This window comes from Lacerta agilis, chromosome 15 (assembly GCF_009819535.1).
Source record: "Lacerta agilis isolate rLacAgi1 chromosome 15, rLacAgi1.pri, whole genome shotgun sequence".
Lineage (NCBI taxonomy): Eukaryota > Metazoa > Chordata > Lepidosauria > Squamata > Lacertidae > Lacerta > Lacerta agilis.
This window is the reverse complement of record NC_046326.1, coordinates 33,315-52,751: the sequence shown is the minus strand read 5'-3', so window position 1 is coordinate 52,751 and position 19,437 is coordinate 33,315. Positions and strand designations below refer to the sequence as shown.

Below are 19,437 nucleotides of genomic sequence, written 5' to 3'. Positions count from 1 at the left end.
GTAGGTCTACGTTCTCTTCTACAGTGGAGTCACATCCCAGCAGTTTCACATCCCTTGGTTCATCTGATAACAGTACTGTACTTCTGGGGCAGGCCCTGCTTTCCTCCTGCTTCAGGTTCAGAGCTGTAGCCTGAATCCCCTTGTGAAAAGGAATCTGACTCCAATCCCTGACACAGAAGAGACTTCTGTTTTTGCTCCTCAGCAACTGGTATTCAGTGGTGTGCTGTCTCTCTATGTTGCAGTTGGCTAGATCTGTCCATGAATTTGTTCAATCCCTTTTAAAGCCATCAAAGCTACACACACACACACACTCTTTCAAGTTTTCTATTTACACAACATACTTTTTTATCATGCATTGCTTTTGTACAGACTTCCCAACCTATCACTCAATAAGCCTTGTTTTGCTGCTGTTTTACTTGGTAAACACAAAATACACTATACAGTTGTTTTAAGAATTTCCATATTGTCAAAATGAATTGTTTATTTGGATTCCTGTGCTACATTTTGAAGCGAAATAGTGGTAGATGTGACTACATTAATATACACTTTAAAATGCTGATGCCACTTTAAACAGTCATGGCTTCCACCAAAGGAACCTGGGAGCTATAGTTTGTTAAGGGTTCTGAGAGTTGTAAGGAGACACCCCTCCCCCCTCCACAATATGTAGAGTTTACCAGGGTCCCGCAGGCTTTCTTCAGCTGCCAACTCTGCTCTCCATTCTTGGCAGCTCCCGGTAATTAGCAGAGTCCGAGCACAGTGTCAGCTTGTGTGTGACTGCAGTGTTTATTTTCAAAGCAATAAATCTACTCCCAGAGAATTTGACTTCATATGTGCTCCGGACGAAAACGAAACCAAACGAAGAAACGTGTTCACAGACAAAGGCAAAAGCCCGTGTGTGAACTGCCCACCCAGTGACCAGTGCGTCATAGCAGAGCTCTTGACCCTGTAGGCTCTGATACTCTCCACATACCCCTCATGGGGTTACAATTCCCAGAGTTTTCTGGAAAGAGAAATTGACTGTTACATTGTTCTGGGAATTATAGCTCTGGAGCAGGAGGAGTAGGGGTGTGTTAACTCTCAGCACCCTCAAGAAAACTACAGCTCCCAGAATTCTTTGGGGGAAGCCATAATTGCTTAAAGTGGTAGCATAGTGTTTTAAATGTATAGTGCAGATATGGCCTGTTATTGTAATGATATACAGTGGTACCTCAGTTTACGAACAGCCCAGTTCATGAACAACTCGGAACCCGAACGCTGCAAACCTGGAAGTACACTGTAGGTGTTCCGGTTTGCAAACTTTGCCCCAGAAGCCAAATGTGCTCCTGAGCTTCTGTTTTTCCTGTTGCACAGCAAATCTGAGTCCCCCCATTGTAATTAAAGCCTTCTTTTTCTGATTGCAGTGTTTTGAGGTATATTTGGTGCTTTTGTTTTTGCTATTTTTTGCATTTTTGTTTGTGTAAATTTTTCATTTTAGTGACTGTGGCTTGTTTTTCATTTTATGGCTATCGGTGCAGGTAAGAAAAAATTTCTTTTAATTTTTATCATCTACAATACTGTCTTATTTATTTTATAGTACAGAACATTGATTATTGCTTTCATTTTATGGATCAGTGGTCTTGTTAGATAGTAAAATTCATGTTAAATTGCTGTTTTAGGGGTTGTATTTCATAGTCTGGAATGGATTAATCCATTTTCCATTACTTTCTATGGAAAAGCACGCCTTGGTTTAAGAACGCTTTGGTTTTAAGAATGGACTTCCGGAATGGATTAAGTTCGTAAACTGAGGTATCACTGTATTGATAATGCATTTATGCTATTCTGTTCTGAGCCACTTTGGGCACATTTATGTAGGAAAGCAGCATACAAATAGAAATAATAAATGCATATTACCTGTTAAAATGGAGGTGATAGGGGTGTATGGAAAAGGTGTACAATCCCCCTCTTTCCCTCTGCATGCAATCTGTCTCCCCTCCAGCCTCCTCTGTTACTTAGGTATGTATGTGTGTCCAGCCTCAAAGAGCAAAGGTCTCTCATGGCTATTATTCCATCTGGCTGCCTCTTCGCCTGAAGTGGTCCCAATTTTATTTTTTAGGTTTGCATGACCCAGAAGTGTGTGGATAGGTCTGTATTAAAAACAACTTGTGATCCAGTGAAAAAGTGCAACAGGAAAGGAGTGAGTGAAAGCAACATTATTTTCCTAATAGATGTGTGGCATTGACTTGCAAATATGTTTAACAGTCATTCCCGCCCCAGGGATACTTGGGAAAGGCAGCTTTTCAAGAAGCAGCTTAGGAGGAGCTCCTTTTATTCAATTTATGCATCTCTTTACTCAGCCAGAATGAGACAAGTTACAGGGATAGCAACATATAAAATAATATGAAGATAGAATAAGAATCCTGTTATCAATGCTGGTGGGCAGATATCTATAACATTTTTTTTTTAAAAAGTTTGATCTGGTGTTTTCCCATCACACCTGCTAACCTTTGGCTTCCAAAATTCTAACATCTGGGTACAATCAGCAGTGTAACCTGGGACAGGTCAAGGGGTGGAGCCGGGAGCCTAATGATCTAGAGGTATTCTTGAACTTTGGGTCCCTAGGTTGTTATGTGCTCAGTGGTCTGTGTTTGCCTTAGCTTGAGTCTGCACTAAGGATTCTGAGCTCCTGTGTTATGAGGTATTGCTGGACTGCAACTCCAATAATCCCCAGCCAGATTAGGCAATGAAAAACACTGTTCTAGCAGAAGCAAACTTCATTTTGTTGGCGGTTTAACTGGGCTGAACCTTTGTTTGTATTCAAGTGTGCAGTGAAGTTGTTGCTCAGTGAAGGAAGTGATTGTGGGAAAGGTGTTGCATTCCTCTGCCTCCATCCATCTTGCATAACTAATTGTCAGGGCCAGAATTTAACTGTTGGTCAGGACTGCCTCACTCCGTGTGTGGCACTTTGCAAGCAAAGCCCCAACAACCAGCTGATTGTTGCCAAGAGAGCACCAACCACCTGTCAGATTTGACCTGCTGGGAGTTGGGGAGATAAGGATCGGGCCCACTGGCTGGACCTAGTTCCCCATCCCTGATTGAACAGAGACAGCAAATGCAGAGGAAGCACAGAAAAGCATCCTGGCATTTCCAGAACAATCCTGTAATGGCAGAAATATATGGAGTGAGTGGAGTAGTCAGGATGAAAGTTGAGCTTCCTCAAACATTCATCTCAAATGCATTTACTCTTTGTTGGCAAAAAATAACTCTGTCTTCCTGAGAGGTCATTGATAGTGGCTTGCCTGGTGTTAGGAGAGGGAGTCACAGCTGCAATGGAGGCATAAATAATAAGCAATAAGCAACTCAACATGTTCTGAAACCACCCCACTGGTAATCTGGGAAAAAGATGTACTGAGCCTTTTACAGAAACAGAAGACCAGAAAAGCTCCAGGCGCAGACGGTGTGACTCCTCGTTGCTTGAAAGTGTGTGCAGCACAATTGGCTCCGATCCTCACACAGATATTTAATCGTTCTTTGGAGTTGTGTAGAGTCCCTTCATGCTTTAAACATTCTGTCATCATTCCTGTACCTAAGAAGCCTTCCATCAGTGTGATGAACGATTATAGACCAGTTGCTTTAACATCTGTGGTAATGAAAGTATTTGAGAGACTAGTGCTGGCCTACTTGAAAGACGTTACTGATCCCTTGCTGGATCCTCTGCAATTTGCTTATCGAGCTAATAGGTCAGTAGATGATACAATCAACATGGCATTGCACTACATCCTGCAACACCTGGATTCCTTGTGGACCTATGTACGAGTTCTGTTTGTGGACTTTAGCTCAGCTTTTAATACTATTGTACCATCTAAATTGTTTTCTAAATTAATTCATCTCAATTTACCTGCCCCTGTTTGCCAATGGATATACAGCTTTTTAACGGACAGGAGGCAGCAGGTGAGGTTGGGGAAAATTATATCGAGCAACAATACCATCAATATCGGTGCTCCCCAGGGGTGTGTCCTTTCCCCACTTCTTTTCTCTCTATACACAAATGAATGTACCTCAACTGATCCATCGGTTAAGATCTTGAAATTTGCTGATGACACAACAGTTATTGGGCTTATCCAGGAGGACGATGAATCTGTGTATAGGCGGGAAGTAGACCATCTTGTTTCGTGGTGCACCGAAAATAATTTGGTACTAAATATCCAAAAGACAGTAGAAATGGTAATTGATTTCAGAAGGCACTCTTCTGTTCTGCCACCACTTTCCATTCTTGGTAACATGGTTGTAATAGTAGAGTCCTTTAAGTTCCTGGGCTCCATAATTTCTTATAACTTAAATTGGTCAAGCAACATCAATAGTATTATTAAAAAGGTCCACCAGAGGCTGTATTTCCTGCGTCAACTAAGGAAATTTAAATTGTCCCAGGAAGTGTTGATTCAATTCTACAGAGGCATCATTGAAACTGTTCTCTGTAATTCTATAACAGCTTGGTACGGTACAGCCTCTAAGAGAGACAAGAAAAAGCTCCAACGAGCTGTAAGAATTGCAGAAAGGGTAATTGGTGTTAGCTTGCCTTCAATAGAGACAATTTATGCTACCCGAGTAAGGAAGAGAGCAGAGAGAATTGTAGCAGATCCTTTACATCCCGGTCATCATCTGCTTGATTTACTTCCATCTGGACGTCGCTACAGGACTTCATATACAAAATCGGCCAGGCACAAGAATAGTTTTTTCCCTTGTGCCATTAAATTGTTAAATTCGTAGTTGTATAGCTTAAGGGGAGGTAAAATATGGGTGGAGTTTCTTTACTTCTTTGTATTGTGAGAGGAACAGTGTCTGTATGTTTACATTGCAATGTAGCCGAAACAAATTCCAAGTATGTTGGAAAATGTACTTGGCCAATAATAAATTTTTCCGATTCCTATTCCTATAAAAGCAGGACTTCTTGAATTGCCACCTGCTAGTCAAGTTGGTGGAGCCCTGCTTGAGGGAGGGGGCATATAACAACCAGATCTGGGAGATTACTGTGGGTGAGATGGGAAAAGAATGGAAGATGGCAGCATTCCCCATACTAGTGTCTTCAAGAAGTTGGATGGTGAAGACTTCTGGGGGATGGGTTGTCATGGCAGATTGATTGCCTCTCATCAGTGGCTGGCTGATGAGAGATAACTACATGGCATATACAGCCAGATATATTTCCTTTTTTTCAATATTTTTGGTCAAACATAGGAAGTTGTTTATTGCCAAGATAGACCATTGAACTGCCTACATATGGCTCTCTAGTGTTTCATGCATAAGTCTCTCTTAGCCTAGCTGTTAGATGCCAGAGGATTGAACAAAGCATGCATTCTCCCATTGTGCAACAGTCCCTTCTGAAGGTGAAATTCTGGTTGCAAAAGTCCTCAGAGTGGCAGGTTGTAATAAACCCTGGCAATTAAAGGAATTGCTCGTAGATTCAAAATAGTGTTTTAGTCAAGTATGGCTTTAAAGTATGTCACTATTTCAATTGATGGGGAGCGATGCTCTGAGTGGATGCTAGTCCTCAATACTCATTCGAACTTATGAGTTGCATCCTAAATTATTTGGGTCTAAATTATTTGGGTAAATTAAATTAAATTAAATTAAATTATTTGGGTAAATTATTTGGGCCTAAATTATTTGGGTAGGAAAAACCACTGGGCCAGTAAGATACAATCTAAATCAAATTCCTTATGAATACACAGTTGAAGTGAAGAACAGGTTTAAGGATTTAGATTTGGTGGATAGAGTGCCTGAAGAACTGTGGATGGAGGCTCATAACATTATACAGGAGGCAGCAATGAAAACCATCCCAATGACAAAGAAATGCAAGAAAGCAAAGTGGCTGTCCAATGAGGCCTTACAAATAGCGGGGGAGAGAAGGCAAGCAAAATGCGAGGGAGATAGTAAAAGATACAGGAACTTGAAAGCAGATTTCCAAAGAATAGCAAGGAGAGACAAGAGGGCCTTTCTAAACGAGCAATGCAAAGAAATAAAAGAAAATAACAGAATGGGAAAAACCAGAGATTGTTCAAGAAAATTGGAGATATGAAAGGAACATTTCGTACAAAGATTACCACAAGGACAAAAGTGGAACGGACCTAACAGAAGCAGAGGACATCAAGAAGAGGTGGCAAGAATACACAGAGGAATTATACCAGAAAGATATGGAGGTTTCATACACCCTAGGTAGTGTGGTTGCTGACCTTGAGCCAGACATCCTGGAGAGTGAAGTCAAATGGGCATTAGAAAACCTTGCTAACAACAAGGCCAGTGGAAGTGATGATATTCCAGCTGAACTATTTAAAATTTTAAAAGATGATGAAAAGAAAACTCAGCAGTGGCCAGAGGATTGGAGAAGATCAGTCTACATCCCAATCCCAAAGAAGGGCAGTGCCAAAGAATGCTCCAACTATCGCACAATTGCACTCATTTCACACGCTAGCAAGGTTATGCTTAAAATTCTACAAGGCAGGCTGAGAACTCCCAGAAGTGCAAGCTGGATTTCGAAGGGGCAGAGGAACCAGAGACCAAATTGCAAACATGCGCTGGATTATTGAGAATCCTAGAGAGTTCCAGAAAAACACCTACTTCTGCTTCATTGACTACGCAAAAGCATTTGACTGTGTCGACCACAGCAAACTATGGCAAGTTCTTAAAGAAATGGGAGTGCCGGATCACCTCATTTGTCTCCTGAGAAATCTCTATGTGGGACAAGAAGCTACAGTTAGAACTGGATATGGAACAACTGATTGGTTCAAAATTGGGAAAGGAGTATGACAAGGCTGTATATTGTCTCCCTGCTTATTTAACTTATATGCAGAATTCATCATGCGAAAGGCTGGACTGGATGAATCCCAAACCGGAATTAAGATTGCCGGAAAACTGATGTTGGAAAGCAGTGAAGGATAGGCGTGCCTGGCGTGCTCTGGTCCATGGGGTCATGAAGAGTCGGACACGACTGAACGACTGAACAACATAAATTGTTCAAACAATGGGAAAAATATATCCAGGTTTTTATGTCAAAGGAATAAACCATGGGTTACAAGATGCAAAGGAAAGGGGAGGATTAGGTGCACCAAAACTCAAGTTGTTTTGTTTAATGTGGTTGAAGGAGTGGTTGAAATCAAGGAAATTACAAAACCAAAGCAAAGGAACATTTAATACTGGAAGGTTACAATCTTATATTAGTAGAGAGGTTTAAGATGGATAAAAAGATGGTATAGAGCAAGAAAAGACAGACTTTGTAACTGGACTGTGTGCTGATGATGAACATGTTATTGCAAAAATGTACAAACTATTGTTGAAATTTGAAACTGAAGAAGAACAGGTTAAAAATGCATGACAGAAGAGAAACTAGTTTTGATGGGGGGTAAAATTGATGAAAATGTTAAAATCACAGCAGAGCTATCAACCCTGATGAATAATTTGATACAAAAAACTCTGAATTAACAAAAACAGTGGAGGAATTGAAAGGGAAGGCACACAGTTTAGAAGAAGCTAATAAAAAGTACAGAATGAAAATAGAGAAATAAGAAGGGAATGTGACAAAATAAGGAAAGAAGCAGCGGATTTGAGGACAATTCAAGAGGCAACATTGGATTCTATTGTGATGCTTCAAATGCAAAGAAGAGAGAATACACTGAGATTTAGAGTCCTCCCAGAAGCTGCACAGGAAAAAATAGAACAAAAAATCTCTAAAGAATTAGCAGCATGGCTTGAAGTGGATGAATCGGAAGTGACACCAAAAATAGAAAAAGCCTTTAGAGTGAAGTCAAATGTTGCCAAAGCCAATAATTGGATGGCGGATTGCTTAGTTTCCTCTAATTCTATAGACTTTAGAAATAAAATTTTCCATATTAGTAACAAAAAAACTTAACATAGAAGGAAACAATATTATCCATAAAAGTATCCCAAATCGATTGATAAAAAAGAGACAATTATAAACTTTTAGCCGAAGTCTTGAAAGCTAAGGCAGTTGGTTTTAGATGGGAGTACCCCGAAGGCATTTCTTTTTTCTTTAAAGGTAAATGAAGAAAGTGCTTGTCTGCACCAGAAGCAGATAAGTTCTGGAGGAGATATTCGAAAGAGCCAGGAGGAAAGAGACAATTTGCTGGAGAGTCAGAGGATCCAGAGACAGAGGCCGTAGAGAATGGAAATTGTTCAAGAAATCCATCTCAAGACCCAAGACAAAGTGTTTTATTTGTTTATTGAGAAATTGTGGTTGCGTTAATACTTATCTTTTACAGTGCTGTATTGATTAAAAATAAAATATGGATCTTAAAACGATTAATTCAAATGTGAATGGCCTAAACGATAAATCCAAAAGAAACAAAGTAGAACATATTTTGATAAAGCAAAAGTATGATTTAATATGCCTCCAAGTTGCGAAAAAAACACAAAAGAATATTAATCAATAAAAGTTTAGGTTTAGATTTAATTTCCTCAAGTAAAGAGAAGAAGAGAGGGGTGGTAATTTATGTGACACCCTGTTTGAAACCTGCATGGCCCCACAGTATGCCAACATCTTCATGGCAGATTTAGAACAACGTTTCCTAAACTCCTACCCACTCAAACCTATCTTGTACCTGCGGTACATTGACGATATTTTTATTATCTGGACACATGGTCAACAGACCCTGGACACCTTCCACCAGAAATTCCATGACTTTCACCTCACCATCAACCTAACAATGAACCAATCTATGCAAGAAATACATTTTCTGGACACTACTATAAAAATACAGGATGGACACATAGGCACCACCTTATACCGTAAACCAACTGACCGACAAACATATCTACATGCTTCTAGCTACCATCCCAAACAATCCATTGTATTTAGCCAGGCCCTACGTTATAGCTGCATCTGTTCCAGCTATACAGACAGAGACTCTCACTTAAAAGATCTACAGCAAACCTTTTTAGAACTAAAATATTTGCCTGATGAAGTTAAACAACAGATCAACAGAGCCAGACTGATACCCAGAGAGAACTTGCTGCAAGACAGACCCAAAAAAGAAAACAACAGAACACCACTAGTAATCACATACAGCTCACAAGTTAAAACAGTACAATGCATTATCAGAGATCTACAACCTCTCCTAGACAATGACAGTTCTCTTTCTCAAGTTCTGGGAGGAAGACCTTTTATCGCTTACAAACATCCAATCTTAAACAACTCCTCACCCACAATAATACAACAACAGGACTCAACATGGACACTGGTACCAGAGCCTGCAATAAACCCAGATGCCAGCTTTGCTGCCACATAAACCCGGACAACACCATTACTGGCTCCAACAACATCAAACATAGCATCTCAGGACTATTTAATTGCTCATCTTCTAACATTGTGTATGCCATCAAATGCCAACAGTGCCCTTCAGCTCTCTATATTGGACAAACAGGCCAAACCCTACGCCAAAGGATAAATGGACATAAATCTGATATCAGGAATCACAAGACAGAGAAACCAGTAGGAGAACACTTCAATCTCCCTGGACATTCTATGAAAGATCTCAAAGTAGCTGTCTTACTACAAAGGAATTTCAGAAATAGACTGGAAAGAGAAGTTGCTGAATTGCAACTCATTACCAAACTCAAAACCACAGAGAGACCTGGTCTGAACAAAGACATTGGATTCTTATCTCATTATACATGACAAAGCTATCTTTAGCCATCACACCCCTTGCTTTTTCCTTTAGGACTAATTGCAGTCGTTAACAGTCTTCAACAGGTTTTCCACACCCATCAGCCAATCACCCATTCCCACCACCCTCCTCACTCTCTCACTATATATAAGGGTCTGGTGACTTCTATTTCAGTGTTTCTGAAGAAGTGTGCATGCACACGAAAGCTCATACCAAGAACAAACTTAGTTGGTCTCTAAGGTACTACTGGAAGGAACTTTTAATTTTTTTATTTTGTTTTGATTGAAGCAGTGGGAAAACCTGTGGAAAACAAACTGGAATTTTACAGCCTGTTACTCTCTGAGAGAGAATTTTCGTAAAATGCAGCACCAGTGGTATTTAACCCCCTGGAAATTGTCCAAGGTGTTCAAAATTGTCCTAAATAACTGCTGGAGGTGTAAAGAAAAGCCAGGTACTCTATTCCACCTGTGGTGACAGTGTAAAGAAATCAAGGTGTTTTGGGAGGACATGTTAAAGATATCTTTCAATAGGAAACCAGAAGCTTTCCTTTTGGGAATCACAGATTCAGATGTTCCTAAAAATGCTAAAGATATTTTATATGCTACGGTAGCAGCAAGAGTTCTCATTGCGGCAAATTGGAAAACTGATAAAGTCCCATCAAGATTAGAATGGATTCAAAAATTGGTTGAATACGCGGAATTAGATAGCATGTCAGAAAAAATAAAAAATAAACCAAAAGGGTATTTACCGTGTTTCTCCTAAAATAAGACATAGCCATAAAATAAGCCATAGCAGGATTTCTATGCATTTACGAAATATAAGCCATTCCCCGAAAATAAGTCATACCCCGAAAATAAGTCATACCCCGAAAATAAGACATAGTGACGTGGCACCTCCCATTAAAACAGCCTGGAGAGGCGTGGCTATGCAGCATACTGATGCGACGCGGTTAAAATAAGACATCCCCTGAAAATAAGCCATACTGTGTTTTGTTGAGGGGAAAAAATATAAGACGGTGTCTTATTTTAGGAGAAACACGGTATCTCAAAATGGGAAATTTTGAAAAATAATAATTGTAGTCTAAGGTCATTCGCAGCATTTGAATAATTTCAATAGCAGTATTAAGAATGTGGTAAAACCTATTGTCAGGGAACTGCCACCTGGCCCGCTGAGGGGAACGGAGGGTCCGTTAGCTTACTGAGAGCCGTGGCGCCTTTTGAGCAGCAGCACCTCTTCCAGCGCGAAGAGCAGCCACACCTCCAGTGGGGAGGAAGGAGGAGGGGCTCTCCAGCCAGGAGAGGAGGGGGCTCAGCGATGCTGCAAAGAGCCCCAGCACCTCACCTTGTCCGGCTGGTCAGGAGGGAAGCACGCCAGTTCTGGCGCCCCAATTGCGCAGAGGGGTGAAATGTAAGGAGGGTAGGAGGAGATTTGGGGTGCCAAAGCTCTTATGCTGGGGAAAGAGCTGGAAGGGGCCACTCCCGGATTCTGCTAGCGACTGAGACAGACATGCTTTTTGTAGCTCTGCACTATAAATAGTTTGCACAGTAAAACTTCAAAAGACAGTTTGGGCTCTTGCTCCATTACTCGTGAAGCACCATCACACGAACCTTACACCTATGAATGGATCAAAGGATATTAAATTTGAACAAAACTACTTATGCAATAGCACTGAACAAATAATGCAGAATCTGTAATAAGGAATAGGCGGGAAGTCTGGTCGATAGAAAAAGACCACTTTTTATGTTTTGAAGGTTATTGGTTGATGTATTCTTTTCTTTTTGCTTTGGTGGTAATGGGAATTTATTTTCCTTTTCTCTATGTTGTGTTAATGTGAATGGTATCAATAAAATGTAATTTTAAAAATGCATGATTAAATGGGCAAGAAATTTATGTTAGAATATACAGATGGAACAATGGGAACGTATGTGGACTAGGGGTTTAAAATTTGCATTGTGTTACGATCTTAAAGAGAATTTCCTTTCCTTGTCCTTGGTATTTAACTCCTAAGAAACTATTCAGAATGTATAAAGATGCTTTACCGGTAAATGTTTGCTGGAAATGCCAAGAACATGAAGGGACATTTTTTCATGCTGGATGGACATGTGAAAAGGCTAAAAAATATATTATTTTTTTAACAAAGATTTTATTGGTTTTCCACAAAGACAAAATACAATACAATAAAACAAATACAACATCAACAGATACAACAATTAAAACAAAAATAAACAGAGATACAAACCTAGACTGGAATACCAACATTCCTTTTACTAATTAATAAATCTTGTTTTGAATCTACTTGGGGGACTTCCCCCATTTTCTCTCCTTTGCTTCCAATTCTAATTTACTTTAATAACTTCTCATCTCTAAAATTTAAATCTATCACCATCAAAATATCCAAATATAACTTCTTAATATTTATTTTTACTTCATAATACAACATATTACTTCTTAAATCAAATCTTACATCTTATTTTACTTAAACTGCTGCTGATAACCAATTCACATATCTCTCCACTAGTTCAAAATCATAAATTCTTAACACACTGACTTCAGGGTACCATGATGAGCCGTCCTATTTATATTTTAAATATTTTCACCCTATCCCTCTTCTGACCATTTTCCTTCGCCATCTCACCCACCAGACATCTCTCCACCTCCCTCCAACATCATTGTCCAGAATGTCCTCTTTTTCTTTATAACCAAAGGTCAAAACACAATCCATAAACTCCAGGGAACACAAAGCATCACCTTCCAGCATCTCCATTTCAGAATTCCAGTCATCTTCAAATTGCAATTTCAAAAGTTGTTTTCCCTTCATTTCTAGGCTCTCACCCCAGAAATCGGATATAAATTGTCTTCCAACCCTGGGTCTCTCACACCAACAGGATTTTCCATCTTCTTGGAGTTGCATAGTCACTATATTTTGTTCCTCAAATATTTCCTCAAGTTCCCTAGCAAGGTTTTCTTCCAGTTTAGCAAAGTTCTGTTGCATAAAACTTTTCCTCAACATTCTGCTTCAACAAATTTAATTTCTGGTTTAGCAGTTCTAACTTCAAAAGAATTATCCTTTGTCCATGGGTCATACCCGGATCTAAAGCCAGTTTAAAAACGAAACCAAGCATGGTAGAAGCAGGCAGAGGGTATCAAGTTTCAGTACTTTTCCATCTTTAGCCACAAGTTTCAGCCGCCATTTCCCCCCGAATCAGGGTGAAAAGATTATAATCCAACAACTTCAAAGAAGAAATATTCCCAACATCTTAGTTCCCTTAACAGGGATTCAGCCGATCTCGCTTGTCAAAAAGCTCCGTAGAAACATTGTATCCGCTAATGCAGCAGCAGCTAGAAACATTGTTATTTTCTTCATTCAGCAAAGAGAGGAACGGGCTTCCTTTTGACGTTCCTCCCGGAGTGCCAATTGTGAAATTTTTAGATCCAATTAACTCTGTACTTACGGCTTACGGGGTTCTTCTTCTTTTCCTTCAAATCAGGTAAGAATGACACGCTCATTGTAGGCGGCAGCTGCCACTTCGCCTGCCCGGTTGGGGCATAGCCTCCACAGCCCGGCGCCGTTGTCCCTTCACTCCCGCGCCCCTTTTACAAGGGGAACGGGAGAAGGGTTCAGCACCATAGTGGGCCCGCTGGAGACCCCGTGCCGCGGGACGCTGGACCCGCGGTTTGGCGGAGCCCACTGTGCGGTAGCGGAGCTCCTACCCCCGGGACAGGCCAGGGTCGTCTCGCTGCCGAAACGACCCTCGACCGCCCGCAATGGCGTCCTCGCCGGAAGTCGTGAAAAGGCTAAAAAAATATTGCATACAAATACATCCATTGATACAGCAGATTTTAAAGGTTAATATTCAGTTGAAGTCAGAATTCTTTTTTTAAGGCTAAATAGTTACACAACTGGAAAAGGATTATGGAAGATTACTCCAATGGGATTATTGGAGATTGCTATATGCACAAAGATGGAAAGCATTGATTCCAAAGATGGAATCATTCTAAAGCAGAATGATTTGGTTCAGATGGGAAAGTTAACATGTTTAATTAGAGAAAACATTGGAAATTTCTTATGGACTTTTTGCATGAAGAGAAAATGAACTTGTAAAATTTGGATTTGAAGATTGAAAAAAAAATACTAGTTTACAGAAGACAGAAAATAGAATAGTTGGATCTTAATGAGTAAATACTATATATAGTAGCAGGACAGAGAGCTGGAAGTCCTCTTATCTTTTTAAATTTTTCCTTAATCTTTTCTTTCTCTTTCTCTTTCACTTTCTCTTTCTTTAGGTTTTACTTTCCTTTTTGTTTTCTTCTTTCTGCCTTTGGCCTTTTTTAGATTAAGTAGCTGTTTTATTTTAGCATATGATAAAAAGATACGTTGTAAAGGGTTTGTATTTTTGTATATCTTTGAATAACTAGACTTTATTTCACCCAGCTTGCACAACCACCCACCCACCTTTGTGCACACACACACAGGCAGAGAGTCTCAATGGTGCCCCACTGGAGGCTTCACACAAAGCAAAAAAAAAACCACGGCTCTGGCTCTGGAATAAGTATCATTTTTTGTTTTGTTTTGTTTTAATTCCAATTCCATTGAGCTCCATTCTGCATTTGACTGCAGCTGTTGGAAGCAGTAATCCAAAACATTGAAAGGGCTATCTCGGGAAGCCTGGACTCTAGTAAATAAATTATTGTGGCTTCCTTCCTCCCCTTCACATGCAATCCAGGTATGCAACAATAAAGGAAATTGCCACTGCAATATGGGATGGGCCCCCCCTGACTGCACGATGGAAGATAGAGGAGGCTTGGGTGGAAGCATTGACAGCACATTCCGAAGTGGTGAGTTGGTTTCTTGGTTTGTTTTTAAAAATAACTTTATTAATTTTAGTTCATATTTGTCCATAAGTAGAATGAGTTTTAAACAATATATCATGTGGAGGATTGTTTGGCAGATAGAGGGCTAATAAACAATCATGAGGGGTTGATGGCTCAGTAAGGCCATCCCAAGCTCTCCAACACCCAATCACTTGAAAACTGCTGATTTTCTTGGCTGACCATGAAATTATTTCCCCTGTATGCTCCAGGAGTGGAAAACTGGATCTGGCCAGATCTTTATCTTCCCACCTCCCGGGGCCACACCTGGACTTAAGCCACCTGATGTCATAATGATATCAGTTGACATCAGTCCAAGTACAAAGGAGGTTGGTGAATCTGGTGATCAGCTGATCAGTGGTTTCAGCATCCTCTTTGGAAGACATGCTTTCAGTACCATACTGAAGCTCCTCCTCCTCCTCATCATCATCATCATCACCATCATTTTATTTGTATGCTGCCTTTCCACAGTTAAAACAATGCTTACCATATGAAAAGATTTACATACAAATATAGCAAAGTGGTTATAAAAATAAATAAAACACATATAAAACTACATAATCAAACTGAACAATTTCCACATAAAAATAAAGATACAAAAAGTTAATATCGGTTTGTTATGTACTGAGTTGAATAGGATCCAAAATGCAGCAGTCTGATTGGTCCTAGAACAATAGGATTGAGATTGCAGCAGTCTGATTGGTCCGCAGGAGCCACCCAATCCAGCTCCAGGTGGAAGTGAATCCGCATTCCGATTGGCATACAGGAGTATCCCGGAATTAGCCAATCATGTGGGGCCCATTGTGTAAATAGTGTATATAAAGCAAACGTTTTGGGGGAACTGCATTCCTCACTACTATGAGCTGAATAAAGAGCATGAAAGTCACACTGGACTCCGAGTATCTTTCACTGGCGACGAGGATGGGATCCCGCTGAGCTGACTGCCACACACAGCACCGCAGCAACGCCACCTGCCGCACAGCTGCCTCGCACCGTGTATCCAGGCTTCAGCTCCGGGTCCCAAGGAACTCAAGATGGCAACGGACAGCAAGCTTCTCACCGTTCAACCCAGCATCAGGAGACTGGGAAGGGTACGCCACCCGTTTCACCTTTCTTCTAGAAGCTAAAGGGGTCACCAACGATGCCAAGATTCTTCAGCGTCTGCGGAGAGGAGACATTCGAAATCGCCCGGGCTCTCCTTGCGCCTGATGATGTCGCTACCGTTCCTTACAAAACAATAGTGGAACGGCTGAAGGGGCACTTCTCGCCACAGCCCTCGGTGGTGGCTCGTCGAAATGCCTTCTGTGCAAAGCGGCAAGCCCCTGGGGAAACCATAACGGGGTTTGTGACCTCCCTCCGCCAAGCCACTCGGTTCTGCAACTTCTCAGAGTTGGAGAACATGCTGCGTGACCGCCTCATCGGTGGCCTGAGGGATGAGAAGCTGCAACAACGCCTCTATGCCAAGAAGGACCTAACATTCCAGGTCGCGCTGGAGGAGGCCCTGGCAACAGAAGCCGCCGAGAGGTCGATGCAAGAGGCACGGCCGAGCGTGCCATCCCAACCAAGGGTCCACCACGAGGACCTCATCGACGATTCAGGATCAGATAGGGAGGAGGTGCACAGACTATACTCAAGCCATGCACACACCACAGCTGCCTCGACCAGAAGGAGGGAACTGCACAAGCTGCGGGGAGAATCACGAGACGAGGACCTGCCGTTTCCGCAACGCAGAGTGCAGGCAGTGCAGAAAATCAGGCCACATCACCCGGGTGTGTCGGGCTCGGCCCATCCGACGCCAGGCATCAGATGACCGCCCCAAGAGCCCCAGGTCCCGGGGCCCAACACACCAAGGCAACTCGACGGAGACCACGGACTACCAGGTATACCAGTTGCCCCACCCCTAGCTCAACGACTGGCCGGAGCCCCGCGGAACTACTAATGGGCCGGCGCCTCGCAATCAGACTGGACCGCCTCCACCCCGACAGAGCTCAGGATGAGGTAGTGGTGGGTGAAGGCAGGAACCCCCGGACCTTCGTGGCCCAGGATCCAGTGTATGCAAAGAATTTTGTGGCAGGCCGGGTACCCGCCACAGTCACCAGGGTGACTGGCCCTGTGTCATACGAGGTGCTAACAGAGGGGGGGCAATGCTGGCGCCGCCACTGCGACCAGCTACGGCGATGATTCCCAGGAGAAAACCAGGAGGAGGACAGGTCAGAGGAGTCCCAAGGGAACAGTGGGGCATTGAGACCCGTAGAGCAGGAGGGGCTGGCAGGGGAGGCAGAATCAGTAAATACTGAGAGGACCCGCGAGGCCGAAAGGGCACCGGAACCAGAGCCACGACAGAGCGAGTTGGTTGCGCCAGACCAAACAGCCCCATCACAACCAGCAGCCTCGGAACACGAGCCTGAACCAGAACCCCTGACCAGAGAACAGCCCAGGCCGCAACGCACACGTAGGCGGCCAGCGTACCTTGAGGACTATGGATGCAACCTCCCAGGCAGGACTGGAACTTAGAGGGGAGGGGTGTTATGTACTGAGTTGAATAGGATCCAAAATGCAGCAGTCTGATTGGTCCTAGAACCAGAGCCGTCTCATCCATTGGGGCTGGTGGCGCGGCGCACCAGGGCGCAATGGCCTGGAGGGCGCCTCCGCCCTCCAGCCCCGCTGGCAGCGCCTGCCGGCAGCGCCCTCTGACTCCCGGCAAGGGAGCTGGCCGGCCACGCCACGCCCTCTGGCTGCCCAGCAGAGCACAGGAGCTCTGCGCGCCCTTCCAGCGCTTCCGGGACGGGAGGCAAGGGCAGCCGGCTCGCGCAGCCGGCCGCCCGCCCGATGCAGCGCGAGCTGCCCAGCCGCGCCGCGCCGTCTAGCTGCGCGAGCCGGCCGCCCTCGCCTCCCATCCCGGAAGCGCTGGAAGGGCGCGCAGAGCCCCGCGCCGCTCCAGCGCCACGCCCCTCATCCCCCGCTCGCCCACCCCCCTCCCAAGGGGCGGCAAGCGCGGGAGGGAGGCGGCGGAGAGGCGGCATGGCGGGGGCGCCGGAGGGATAGCCGCGCCAGGGCGGCAGATCCCCTTAAGACGGCTCTGCCTAGAACAATAGGATTGAGATTGCAGCAGTCGGACTGGTCCCAGAACAATAGGATTGAGATTGCAGCAGTCTGATTGGTCTCAGAACAATAGGATTGAGATTGCAGCAGTCTGATTGGTCCGCAGGAGCCACCCAATCCAGCTCCAGGTGGAAGTGAATCCGCATTCCGATTGGCATACAGGAATTAGCCAATCACGTGGGGCCCATTGTGTAAATAGTGTATATAAAGCAAACGTTTTGGGGGAACTGCATTCCTCACTACTATGAGCTGAATAAAGAGCATGAAAGTCACACTGGACTCCGAGTATCTTTCACGGTTAATATCAGTAACAACAGCAAAACTCCCAACAAAACTTTCCCCAAAATACCCCAGTCCTTATGAGGCCAGTCAGGCCCTGCCCTGGGCCAGGTGGAGAGAGGCAGGAAAGGGGCCATCAACAATGTTTCTATTTTACTTAATATATGTGGGGTTTTGTGTCAGCGTCGCTTGTGCAGGTTGTCTGCTATTCACTTGCGGCCACCCGACCCCACACCCCTCCAACTCTCTCCCCCTTTTCTTCCTAATACCTCAACAAATGAAACTGATCTGTAAAAAATGTTACTTGGGGGGAAAAGAGAGAAACATTGCACATACTTTTGTAAACCGATACAATCTTTAATAAAAATATATTAAAAGGGGGGGGCCTATCAACAATCATCTTCTGCAGAAAAAGTGCTTCTGTCAGCCCCCTTGGCTGCTTTAGTGCAGCCAATCCCAGCTGATTGCCAGGGCTTCACATTAAGATGGGTGCTGTCTAGGCCTGGTGAGTTCTTAATTTTAAGTTTGTTGGTGTGTCCAAAACTTACCGTAATATCAGTTGAACTCAGTTCTTTGGCCCCTGCCCCTAGATGTCTGTCCTGCATCTTTTGCAGGAAAGACAGATAAAAGTCTCCTGCTCTGGCACACTGCTCAGAGAAATGGGGAGTGTATAACATTCTTTTTTATTTTTTATTTTCCATGCTAGCTGCAGCTGTAGATGAAACTCTCAACGTTGGTACAGCTACAAGAAACTGGCTCCTGATTAGCTTCTTCCTTTTCCTGCCTGTCCTGATTGGCTCCGTCATCTTGATCATAAAATTGAGGGACTTTTTCTCAAATGTGAAAGGGGAGGAGGAAGAGGAGGAAGATGCAGAAGAGGAAGAAGAGGAGGGGAAAGGTTATGATATGGAAAGGTAACTTGGCTTTGTTTGCCTAATGATCAAATTGGTGCATTTGGTGCAAATGTGCTTCCCAACCTTTCCCGACCCCACAGAGTTGTTCCTTTCCCCAGAGGTAATTGGAAGTCTATGCCACTCTCTAAACTGTAAATGCAGTTTCTCTTTTTTATATACAGTGTATAATCATTTTTATTGGTTTTACAATTTAGTTTTTCATTCACAAAAAAGAAAAATACAATCCAAAAACATAGAATTCTACAAATTCTCGACTTCTATCCTCCCTTTCGTGGGGTCCACTAATAATCATTTTCCCTGCATATGTTCCCTGCATATTATCTTCCCTATTTTCTCCTTTAAATGCAGTTTCTCAGTTGTCGTCCTTGCAAATGCATGGTAGACCAGCTCACAGCATGTTTATTCTCATCATCCCATCCAGTGGTGGAGTGAATGCAAATGCTGTGTGGGACAAGTGCATAGGCTGCACCTTGATGGGGGGCGGGGGCGGAGCGAGAGAGCCCCTTGTGGCTTGGCTCACAATGCACTTGCGCACCACAGTCCAGGAAAATGAGCCGCCCACTCTCCTCTCTCTGCTGGAGCTTCTGAGCTGCCAGGTGCCTCAGCCTCTCTCTGCCCCTAGG

The 19,437-nt window shown here is 43.3% G+C and overlaps 1 protein-coding gene across 7 annotated transcripts in view; it reads left to right on the top strand.

The window, feature by feature from the left end:
- The window catches only part of LOC117060012 (disintegrin and metalloproteinase domain-containing protein 2-like), a 70,787-nt gene extending 51,954 nt beyond the window's left edge, over positions 1 to 18,833 (top strand). For all 7 annotated transcript variants that reach the window (XM_033172044.1, XM_033172047.1, XM_033172046.1 and 4 more), the window contains 3 exons: positions 2,093 to 2,173; positions 14,375 to 14,486; positions 18,607 to 18,833. In XM_033172044.1, the coding sequence (XP_033027935.1) occupies positions 2,093 to 2,173; positions 14,375 to 14,486; positions 18,607 to 18,818 (405 nt within the window). In that variant the 3' untranslated portion in view covers positions 18,819 to 18,833. The remainder of the gene's footprint in view (positions 1 to 2,092; positions 2,174 to 14,374; positions 14,487 to 18,606) is intronic.
- The last annotated feature ends 604 nt before the right edge of the window (positions 18,834 to 19,437 follow it).